The sequence below is a fragment of the Coturnix japonica genome, chromosome 13, assembly GCF_001577835.2.
Source record: "Coturnix japonica isolate 7356 chromosome 13, Coturnix japonica 2.1, whole genome shotgun sequence".
Taxonomy (NCBI): domain Eukaryota; kingdom Metazoa; phylum Chordata; class Aves; order Galliformes; family Phasianidae; genus Coturnix; species Coturnix japonica.
In genome coordinates, this window is record NC_029528.1 from 4,297,081 (window position 1) to 4,309,342 (window position 12,262).

The 12,262-nt window shown below is 42.2% G+C and overlaps 1 protein-coding gene across 2 annotated transcripts in view; it reads right to left on the reverse strand.

Annotated features, from left to right (window-relative positions):
- Positions 1–12,262, reverse strand: part of ADAMTS2 (ADAM metallopeptidase with thrombospondin type 1 motif 2) — a 165,211-nt gene that overhangs the window by 28,889 nt on the left and 124,060 nt on the right. For both annotated transcript variants that reach the window (XM_015875604.2, XM_032447505.1), the window contains 4 exons: positions 3,959–4,115; positions 3,000–3,105; positions 1,498–1,641; positions 411–543 (listed from right to left, as the gene is read on the reverse strand). In XM_015875604.2, the coding sequence (XP_015731090.2) occupies positions 411–543; positions 1,498–1,641; positions 3,000–3,105; positions 3,959–4,115 (540 nt within the window). The remainder of the gene's footprint in view (positions 1–410; positions 544–1,497; positions 1,642–2,999; positions 3,106–3,958; positions 4,116–12,262) is intronic.

Sequence of the window (12,262 nt, forward strand, 5' to 3'; positions counted from 1 at the left end):
AGGCATCAAAATGCATCATGCTTTCCACCAAACTGGAACATGAAAGCTCACTGCCCTGTGTTAGTACTACAAGATGTGACATCAAATCCATCCCCTTCTCATTGGGGTGGGAAATCTGTAACAAAATAACTAGCTGCCAGCAATAGGAGGCTCCACAGTACAGCAAGCTTGCTTGCTTCCAGTCTAGAACTGGTCATGAAACTACAGCAAGGCCATTTTCAGTTTTATAAAGAAAGCACAGAGGTTCTTAAAATATTTGTCAGCATTAAGTTGTTATTTCTCACTCACAGCTAAGTGGGCACACCATCCTTCCTCATGGGCTTTGCTGTGCTGTCCCTGGTCAGGACATTTCAGAGACACTTACAACACTCCTGGATGAGAAAGAGCAGAGGCTGAACTTAAGTACTCACAGCTGTGCACATCATGTAGCCCAAACCAAAATCAAAACGGCACTGCTCATTCATGGAGTAGTGAATTCCTGGCAGCTGTGGAAGGGAAGGCCAGTCATGTTCGAAGGGATCATCGCGCAGACAATCATAGGAACTGCAACAGGCAAAAATTACAGTAACAGATGGGGCTGTGAGACTCGCAGAGTGTTTGTGGTTTCGGTACCTTCTGACTCCAAACAAAATAGAACCTACTATTTCTCAGACTCTGGTCATGAAGACTATCTAATATTGCAATTATGCTCACGTAAACTTTAGCATGTTGTATCCACCTCTAACACATTATATCTTGTTTTTTTGTTTTGTAATTGGTTTCTTGTTTGTTTGTGGGAGGGGAGAGGAGGAGGAGGGGTAGGAGAAGGTCTGGAAATCTTTCCATTGTAACTTCCACATCACTTGCAGGTAAATTCCTGTTGGTTCCCAGATTCCCAATGAAAAAGGAACCAAAGGAAGGATCCACATGAGACCAAGAATCAAAGCACAGTAGGCAGTATCTCCAAATTGTCTCCAAGTTATTTAACAGACAGGAGGACCACCAAAAAAATTCATTCCAGAATCATGTTCTTTCTTTAGAAACCGGAAGACCTCTAAGAACTTTCAAAGGGCAGAATTTCATTTTTAAAGAGCACCATCTCATCATTGACTTTATCATAAGCAACCAACAGCTCTTGAAGCCGAATCTGGTATCTGTAAGGTAGATAGCACAGGCATTCCTGCAGCAAGAGCTTATGTGAGGGAGGCAGGAAGGTCAGCAAGGAGGTGGGTACCGGTGTCTCCCACACGCTATTAACTTTCTAGAAATGAATACAGATGTAAACTAAATGAACTGAGAGCTTCTCAAGATGAACTGAAATCAAACTCACTGACAATTTGCTTTATTATTTGCGATCTATGGGAGCCATCTGGTTCCCGGTAGGCTGGGGGTGGGTTTCTCTGTTTTATTCAACCCCATTCAAGTAACTAATAAAAAAATAAAGCACAAATGCTAAAAGCAAAATTGTACCTAGATGTTTCCTAATCAAAGAAGAGAGGCTGCTGAGCAGCTACTCACTGGAGGTATCGATTCAGCTCCTGCTGGCTGCAGCGGGACCAATGGTAGCGGTGGAAGGCAGCCTGGACCAGCGGGGCCATGATGCTCCCCAGGCGGACCTCATCCCCACAGCGGTTGCCCTGGCCATCATGCTCCATGCCTAAACTGCCCCAGCACAGGAGAGAGCAAGTACAGTCACACTGAAGACGAACTCCAAGTGACCAAACATTCTTGTATCCCAAATGCTGCCAATGGGTGAGCACAGTCACACTGTTATACCCCACAGCCCAGGTACCGGCTCTTAAGAGTACTTTCATGGCACAACTCAACATCCACTTTGGAAACAGACTGCAAATGCCATCTTTAGACTTCTGTGTACGTATACATTTCGGAATAACTATGGCTGAATTAATCTATTTCTGGATTAAGGATCTGGTATCCTCTCCAGGAGTATTACATGAAATTTACTCATACTCCTGCCTGGAACCATTTAGAAGTTGCTTAATTTGAATTAATCTACAATTGTAGCCAATTGGGGAAAAAACCACACTGCAACTTGGTCACACCAGCTGCTGCTACTGCCCACTCCAGCAGTTCCACATTGTGCATCTTGGATTGTGTTTTTCTGTGCACACTGTTTGATTAATGTCAACACTGTGTGTGTAACCGAGGCCAAATTAGCAGATTAGGGCTGAATGTGATTTCAGGGATCACAAACAATCTCAAGTGATCTCTCTCCTAAAGCTCAATATTCTCTTTACAGTCCTAATTCAAAAATTCTGGAATCAAATACCAGAAGGGCATAGATTCCATGCCCCTGTCTAATTTAGATACATTTACAGTGAGATTCAATGAACTTTGGTGATTTTGGTGATTTTTAAAGCCCTCCATAATTTCTGATACAACAGACAGAATAGGACATGAAGGCTTTCTCAGGGGAAGTATAATAGAAAAAGCCCCCTGGGAAGTGTTGTTCTTGAGAGAAAATGGGCAGTCAGTGGGTGCTGTCTACAAACAGCAGAACTGAAATACTCTGAGAGAGACCAAACCACAGCTACATCAATAAAATGATCACGTTCTTATATTTTTATAAATTTTACAATTTCAGTGGTTAGCATTTTTTTTCTATGCAATATTTTCTCCTTTACCAGCAGTAGCATACAGGATGTGTTGAATTAATATGGACTGTGCTTGAGAATCATGTATTCCATTAACTTAAAGAATTCACATTTCATCCCAATGAGTGTTTTACATTTTCACCAGGAGACTATAAAGCATCACTCAGTCTGGTTTCACAGCAGTCCTGGGAGGTATTTTGGTATTAGTTCTTTTTTCCATTTGAAAAATACTTAAATATGAAACTTAAGATCATAAATAAAGACTTGACAGAGCTGAGATCTGAAGCCAGAGCTAATCCTGGACATGATTTCTTAACACAGACTTCATCTTCCCAAAGTCACAGCTCTCTCTCAGTATCAAAGACACTACAAGGTGAGACACGGGATGTCCACGGCTCTACTCACACATGTCCAGTTTCATGAGCCACCACGAATGCAGATGAAAAACCATCTTCATGATTGAGAGTGCAGCTTCGAACAGGATGACACATTCCAGTGACTGGAGCATAACCTGTAAGAAACACCATGTTTCAGAAAAGGAACAAGTATGGAAAGGTGATGTGAAGCTCCAGGAAAACACTGCTTTCCCCTTTGTGACATAAATACAGTTGAGGTGGTCCTCTCAGATGAACAGAGACCTCTGTCTACAAACGCTTAATAATGCACTCTCTCATCTATGTAACGGATGAGATCACCCTGTTAACCAACTAAAACTATATTCCCAGCTCCATCAGAAGGCTGTTATCACATCTAGGACCATTCTGCATTTGCCTTCTCCGAGTACACAATGCAACAGAGGAAAGGGTCACCACGCACTGCTGTGCTGCAGCTCATGAGCTTGGTGCATTTACAGCCCTCAGGAACAGACGAGCAAAGCCCCAGCCCTCTGCTGACAGCAGATCTGACCAACCCAAAATGAACAGATTTATCTCCTCCAGTGAACAAACCTGATCTCACAAAGAAGGAGAACCATGAAGGAAAGGAAAAAGCACACAACACTTGGTCCTACTCTTCTAGTCCTTTTAGTAACAGCATTTCTTGGCAATCTTTACTGCAACAACTTTGCATACACTAAATCTATTCCTTATCTTTGAGCAGGGTTGTTTACATAAGGATCTCATTTGCTTGGCTTCAGCTAGAGCAAAGAAATGATCCAATAAGTAAACCCATCAGTTAGAAAGGATGCAATACATGAAACAGTTACAACTGAACACAGCCATATGCAGAGCATTTGGGGAAAGAAAGTGTTGAACAAAACTAAGCAAAGTATACACAAACTGCATGATCAGCTTTGCACAGTGATAAACACAAACGCTGCCCAGAAGTCCTGCCATTCACCAAGCAAAACCCAATGCATGTCTTACCCTGCATGCCAGACGGACCAAAATCCTGCCTTGTGAGGAAGATCGCGTGATCGTGATACTCTGCATGCCCAGTGTCTGGCTTCTGTTGCAAGTACGCCCAACGACACACGTTCTCCAGGCTTTGAGAAGGGTTCCCAATCTCTATCAGACTCATGGACTGAGCATGCCCAGAAGAAAAGACAGCAATAATTATTCACTGAGCTGGGGCAATTCTTCCCCAGCCTGTTCAAGCACTTGAACAAATTTTCCACTTCCATTAAAACTCTAAATAAAGAGATGATTATGCTCTACATACAAATTTTATTGGGACAAGAAATAAGAAAATAGTTAACATTCACAGTTAGATTGAAAATGATTTCTGTGACATTTCCGTAAGGTGTAATACACAACGAGATGAAAAAAACAATAGGTATTTTCAATATTGCATTGTGTAATGTGCATTAAAAACTCTATGCCATCCTGGCACCAGCTGATACCACTTCAAGTCTGGATATGCTGTTTCCAACCTAGCACAATGGGATCCCTACCAGATCAGCAGGGATGTTGGGCCAGCAGAGCCGAGCCCAGCACAGGGATGGCAGAGCCCAGCAGCTGTAGCAAGGGCAGACTGCAAGCACCCAGCCTTGGCTCATCAGCCACTTCTGCCAAGCACTCAAGAGTTCTGAACACCACTGGATGCTCTACTGAGAGCAAACACTGAGTGTACTTTGTCCAGCTGTACTTGAGTCATAACTTTGAGAAACAGATGTTCCCAAAGACTGTATTTTAAAGCACATTTTTTTTTAACCCATTCTGTATTCCACAATGATTCACAAAGTAGACTCAGTCTCCCCAATCTGGTACACCTTTATTCTGCCTATAAGCCACACATTACGTCACTGTTGCGCTGCCATGACTTGGCTGACTTGAATGCGCTGATATGTGTTAGGTGAGTGGAAAGGACAATTCCCTCAAATGAGAAAGAAAGAGGTGTTTTGAAATCCACCTACTGCATTTACCTTCTTTCTTCCTCCCCCCACCCTCCTAAATAGTACTTTAAAATTTCCAGCTATCTCTTGTTAACGCTGTGCACTAAGACTTAAAGTACACTGTATGTGGGATGCTATAAAACATATGACTAATTGACCCATTCCAGGCCTTCCAGGACTTGTAAGAACTACATATGCAAACCCTGGCTTTTCATTTACAAAAAATCACATTACCATGACAACACTGTAATCATAACACAAACCACTACAATGTAGACACCATACTGTACTGTAAGCATTTCTAATTCTCAGATACATAGTTTACAGCAAAAATAGCCAGGGCCAGAAATAAGAGAAAAGTAACGTAGTTCCTGTTTAAATACAAATGTGTTTGACATGCCCTCTAATTGAATGCGAGATGGAGTACACACAGTATTGACTGCATGAAAAAGAAAATCCTCCAAGGGTTGTGGAAGAACAACTGGAGTTGATAAAAGAAAGGCCTGCCAAACTGAGGTCTGACTTTGGCAAAAATGGGATATTACAGTTCTGCAAATGTTCAGAAAAACAAATTAATAAAGCAAACAGAGGTACAGTTTGGATTCTGATACCACTTTGGAATGAAAGGTTGTAATATAATCCCAGGCTGGATCATGCTGCTTCCAGCCATAATTCCCTTGGAAACAGAATAATAACCATGTTGAAATGGTGAGAGAGTAGCAACGCCTTCACTGCATCTTCATATGTTTTTTAGAACAGACATGAACAAACTCTGAGCGACTGACACAAGGCAAAGTCCTGGCTCTTCCAGGGAAACCCAGTTCAGCTAAACTAAGTGTGACCGACAGTGAGGGCTGGGGAAGCACCTACCAGTGGGTTAAATGAAAAAGAATTAACATCTCCACCTTGATCTCATTTCTGCTAAGCTTCGGAAGAGAAATCTTTCCCATTAGGAAACCCAGTGAGAAATCTTACTACAAGATTCAAAAAGCACAGAGCATTGTAATGTGAATCTGAAAAAATGTAAGCCATGTGTATGATTGAGAAATCATTTATAAAGTGAACTGTAATTCTCTGTCTCACAATGATCTATACCTTCTACAAAATGAAAGTATTTTCATTTCATAAGGCTTATCAGACAATAAACAAAAGTATAAATTATCAACATGTGCTTTGTTTGAGGTTATCTCAATACTTACAAAGAAACCTCTGCATGATCAGCAAACAAGCGAGGAGTATAAAAAGGCAGTAATTTCTGAATAACCACTTTACAGTTTTCTTCTGTCTTGAGTCATCTCCTCCCTACCCTAAACAGCAACCTTTGCCAATCAATCCCAGTACAAACACAAAACTGGTATGATCTAACAAGTAGGACTTCTTGAGCCCTCTCCTGATGAAGACAGTCTGCTAGAGACCAGATCAGCCTGCTAGATGGGCACTGTGTTGGCATTTGACATAAGTTGACAACAATTTTCTTTGTATACAGAAGCCCACTCTGGAGAGCAAAATCACTACCTTAGGCCAAGAGCATCTCAATGCCTATTTACAACAACAGAGATACTAAAGTTTCTCTTCCAGCAAATGAAAGGAGAAGCGACTGGCTAACATCAAAAATTGTGCCTTTTTTTGTCGCTGTTGCAACTAACACACCAAGCAAACTGAAGGAAAACCCTCCAGCATAAAAAGGGAAACAGAACACACAGTTCTGTAAATGTATTTCAGCTGACAGCCCCACTTCTTTTCCAATGACACGATTTCTACATTAGAAATGTGGCATGTGTAAAATTGACTTGCCTACTTTAAACTAGGAAATGAGGCATCCAATAGGAAATCCATTCTTGTAGGTATTTATGTGCTACAGATACGATCAGCAAGTCTTGGTCCAACATCAGTATGAGGTGCTGCCAAAAAACTAACAAGAGAAACTCAGTTGTACCTGCTGTACAAAAGGTACTCAAGTCCACTGGGCATTAATATCATTTCTTCACTGATCTTCAGTCTCTCTTCACTGTAATATAGATGCCTAAAAAGAGGAATTTGCTCAGTTGCTAGCAAATTTTCACCTGAATTCCTACTTTCTGCAATTTGCCAAAGACTTCCAAATGAGAATGGCTCCAGCAGTACTAACAGTAACCTTGGCACATAGAGGGATCTTCCCATGCTCATGAATTCCCAAATAAACAACAGTTCACTATTCTTTTATCCAACACTAGCAGCTGATGGCAATGGATAAGTGGAATATCACTGTTTGTAGTTGAATCTCCCTGCACTGTCTTGAGTCACATTTCATTTGGAATTGGTGTGATCCCAGAGTAGGAAATATTGTATAGGTGAGGAAACACTGATTTAGGATCTAATTAATCCCCACTGTGTTTCACAGTTACACAGATTCAGGTCCAAGGCCCATGGAAGCCATGCCCTCTCCTGATGGCAGATGGCAGGATACATACAGGACCCAGGCATAGTTTGGTACTTCCCCCATATAACCTCCAATTGTCCAGTGGTTTTTGGATCAGAGATTTCCTGAGACAGATGTGGCTCCACATTAATATTTTTCTCTTGCTCAGTCTCCCTGCCTTCAGAGATAAGTGCAGCTGTCCTGCAAGAAAGGTGTGTAGGAAACCATGGGACAAGGCACAGCTGGCTGTGCAGAGGAGCTGAAGGTGTTACTGTTGGCCCACAGTGGGCCTGCACTGCCAGGAACACACGAGCCCACAGCTGGCCGGGAAGGACATCTTTCCAAAGAGGACAGCAGGCCTATGGAGAGCATTACTCAGCTGATCAGCAGGAAAGCTGCCAGTGGAAAGAGAAACTTTCCTTCTTACTGCAAGAAAAGCAAAAGATGCACAGGCATTTCAGAGAGCTGCTGGTGGAAACAGATAGACGTGTTTGATGAGAAATGGCAAGGCCTTGGCTGGGAGCACCATGTGGGGAGACACCACAGAGGGCTGTGAGGACAGTCTGCCCTAGAAAGACAGCCAGGACCCTTGCTCTCAAAAACCCAACATCTGCTGATGCCTTCCAGTTGCCTTCTTTTCTGATTCTGGATTCACATCTTTCCTACTCCCCTTTCTTTTAGAGAGAGATGGCAGGAAATAACCACAAGTAGAAGAGGAACGAGTTGCAGAAGCCATTAGTACAAGGAGTCAAAGAAGGGCAATAAGAAATGATTCTAAAGTCATTACTACATAGATCCAGATGTCTTTGAGCCTTCTTTGCTATTTGCCTTGTCCTTCAGGGTGTTATCAGTGTGATGTTCAGTTCTCTGTTATTAAGACACCAAAGAACAAGTCAATCTGTACTGCAAAGCCCTTCAAATACATTTGGGAGGAATTCAGAAACTGAGAAAGACATCAAATAATAATTCTTTAAGAATTTTAAACACAAGGCTTTCACCAAAGAAAACTGCAAATTTAGTCTATATTCTACTCAAACTTTTCTAGAGCCTTCTTTTCTTTTCTGTTCTTTATTTATCTGCCATTCAACAGCTGAGTACAGCCTTGCAGTGGTGTTGATGAGTGGGTGCTTGCTAACAAGGACACAAGAACAGGTCAGAAGCTTGCTGGAAAAGCACCTTCCCCTGCTCATCCATTAGGTGGTGCTCCAAGAGAACCAACGAAGAGGACTCTGCAGCTCCTCAGCAGCTCCAGAAGGAGCAGAAATATCCTTATGATCTTGTCATATTGATCCAAGCTATGGCAGAAAAGTTGGAGCGTTCTTGGGAGACAATTTAAAGTATGACTTTCCCTTCTCAAACGTTTAACATCCCTGCAGAACATACCACTTACATTCCTTCTACTTGGCACTTCTATCGTTCATTGTTTATTGGATTACATCTTTTATATTCTTCTCTTACCCTGAACAAGACAAGCAAAAAAAAATAAATAAAAAGAATTATCTCGTGTCCATGGTAACCAAACTAACAAAAGTAGCTCATTCAGCAAACTGTCATTTTGCATTCAAAGGACTTGTAAAGCTTTCTTATGGCAGCAGTTTGTAAACATTTTTCAGTCTCTAATTCTGAATAAATGGAAGCAGATCAGGAATACAAAGTACTATTTATGCTATCAGCCAACTTTACACCCTTCAAGGTTCCAACAAATCACTCTAGGAAATTATAAGCTATGTGTCTAGTATCTAAATAAGGCAATCCATCAATTCCCACAGATAAAATTAAGAGGGGCAGTATTTTCTCTCATCTTCATCCCCACACTAATAAAAACAATGCAAAAATAAGAACAGCAGCCAAACTCGTAAATAACATGGAAGTTCTTGCCTTGCCACTAAGCCCGTGCAGATTCAGTTACTGGAGATGGCCAGAGACTGGGACAAGAACTCCATCTTCTTCCTTGTTTGTAGAGCATACTGCAATTTCAAGGCTTGATTCCTGCTGACACTGCCAGGTGTTCCACAATTTACATAATAAATACCATTCAAGAAAACACACATAAATGGGTTATCATTCTCAACCAGCAAGCATCCATCAGTTCTTCAGACTCTAAGGATTTTCTGCACCTGGAGATATCAAAAACTCAACCAACAACTCACAACCCTGCTGCTCCAAGAGACCCTGCTCTGAGCAGTGGTTTTGGACTACACTAAGCCCAGAGGGACCCCTTCAGGCTCAGCTGCTCTGTGACTACAGTTATCAAATCTGGTGCCTTGCTGGGCACAACTGCTCTCAGACTGAGCCTTCACCTCAAGTTCAAGCAGGAAGGAGGGGAGCTCTGAGCCTTTCCAGCCCATGTCAGTTGAAGAATAGTGAAGTCAAAGACCTGAGTTAAGTTACAGAGCTGGCTTGTCCTTCCATCCCAGCTGCACCACCTGTGCCACCCTCTGGGAAACATAGAGATAAGCCTGGCTCAGGCTGAACTGCTGCTTTCCAGCCTGGCTGAACCAAGAGCATCTTGCCTGCTCGCACTGAGCATAGCCACATAAAGGTCAGATGGCAGAGAGAGAGGACACCTTTTTGTGAAAAGATCCAAGGGAAACTCCTGTCCCAGATGAAGGCAGCGGGAGCTCTGAATAATTCAGACACACGATTGAAAAACCCTTCTCACTTAATAGTCCTGCCCAATGAGATTACAGAAAACCATCTCACATGATGCTCCTACTGACTCGCCAACTTAAAACCATTTGGTTTTGTTTCCCTCCACTCATCTTTCTCAAAGTCTCTCTGCCCTGGTGGTCAGGTTCCTCTTCAACATGACCATGTTCACACAGCCAACAACCACTGCTCTGTTGCCAGTGCTGATCTGAGGCTAATGGGGATCCTTCTCCCAGGTTTCCAGCCCAGCCTGTCCCATGCTGTGCCAGTACTCGTCCCAGTGACCAGAGCTATGTGTGCTGCTCCAGAGGTGAGCTCAGAGGTGCCCTGCACAGTCATATTCAGATTTCCCAAGGAATAACTCTCATAAATCCTCAGGTAGCTGCATTTATTGAAATTCATGCAGTTCCTGTGAAAGCCTTAATGACATTTTTTTCCTGTAATAACTGCCTTAATCACTCCCTTTGCAGCGAATGTGTGCTATTCTCTGCTGCTGTCTAAGGGTGGTTCATCTGCACACAAAGTCACCATTGTGGATGGAGAGAGCGTGGGGCTGGAGCCAGGAATTTATGAGCTCTTATCCCCAGACTGCCAGTGACCTTCCGTGTGGCCTCCAGAATAACGCTCAGCATCTTTGTTATTTTAGCTGTAAAGTGGGAAAAATAATCTTTATTCATCCACCTCAAAGAGGCGATGAGAGGATTTTATGCAGTGCTCAGGGTTTAAAAGTTTCAAAACAAATTTTATAATAGCCAGTCGGAGCTTCCAAGTCCATTCTCAGCTCATCTCTTGCCACCTCCTCCGCACTCGGTGACTGTGGTTCTTTGGCTATTCCCCCGCATGCTGTAGAGCTCACTGGACTACAGAACAGTTACAGTCAAAATAGATCTTAATGGAAGAAGTTGCTAAAACATTGAATAATATTCTTCTCACATGATGCTGCGCTTTCCAAAATTTGGAACGCATCTACCTATTACTGAAGTCAAAAAGGAAGAAATAAGCCGGCTCTTTGTTTTCCCCTTTGAAGAACAATGCACAGCATGTGCCCTGTTTACTGATTTGCAGCATCCCACCCCAAAGCTTCAGGAGGTCAGTATAAAGAAAGTGCAGAGCAGTGCACAGTAGCTCCCGGATCTACCACAGGTACAGAGCAGGATGTGAGAGCTGTCCCAGTGCCTCTGCATGTCATTCTGTGCCAATGGTCTCAACCTGCTGCAGCTTCAGCCTCTGTCCAGAAGTGATAAGAAACACAAATTATACTTCTGTAAAATGGTGTCAGATCTTACTGAACTTGCCCATGGAACAACTTGACCATTTTGTCACCAGGGAACACCTATTTTTTCACCTTAGCAAGGCAATTAATGCATCTAATAAAACTACTGAAACTTTTGAACGTACAGTTCTGTTTGGTTGGAAATATTAAGAAGTACGCTTCAAGAAATGGAGTACCTCCTAGCAAGAGCCACAGAAAGGCTGGTTGCTATGCAACTCAAGTATTGTCCACATTATTCTTATCAAAAGATGACATTGTATAAAATAATATAATCATCATCTTCTTCTTCAAAAAAACCAACACAAAAACCATACACAAAAAACCCAACCACAATGCAGTAAAAGGCTGCTCAGGGGTTGAGAATTGGCAATAGCTCAGAGTGCTGTCAGAAATCTGACACTGATGGTACATACTTCATCAGTTACAGAACCATAATGTAATTATTATGATTATTTAAATGGCACCCTTGATAATATATATAAATTGCATTCAATAAAGTGAGAGAACCTGGAGATATCTGCTACATGCTTGGAAAATAAATGCTTGTTCAAGCAAGACTGGGATAATATCTTCATCTTGCAAAGCCAAGCAGGCTGCTTTACACATGCACCGCCCTTACTTGTCCACACACCATTCCTTTTACTACATGCATCAAATATATATTTCAGAAAAATGTTAATGTCTGTGTGTTTTAACAGGCTAATAACATCTTGAAGGCTTTGTTCTAATTACTCAGTAACAGGTTCAGAAAGTAAGAACTATCCAACTTTTCCCTCTGAGCACGAGAAATTTTCTTCGTGGTTATCTGGGTTAACTTATTAGGAATTGTGTCCTGCTGAATCCTGCAGGACAACTAAAACACTGTCTGCTATGGATTATGGGTCTAGAACCCATTAATGGAAGATCCATAAGCAGACCATATAGTGCTACCTGCAGCTACTCAGTGATGTGGCCAGCAGGAAGGGAAGGTGCCCCTGCTTCACCAACTCCACCATGTGAAGCAGACTAACTAATGC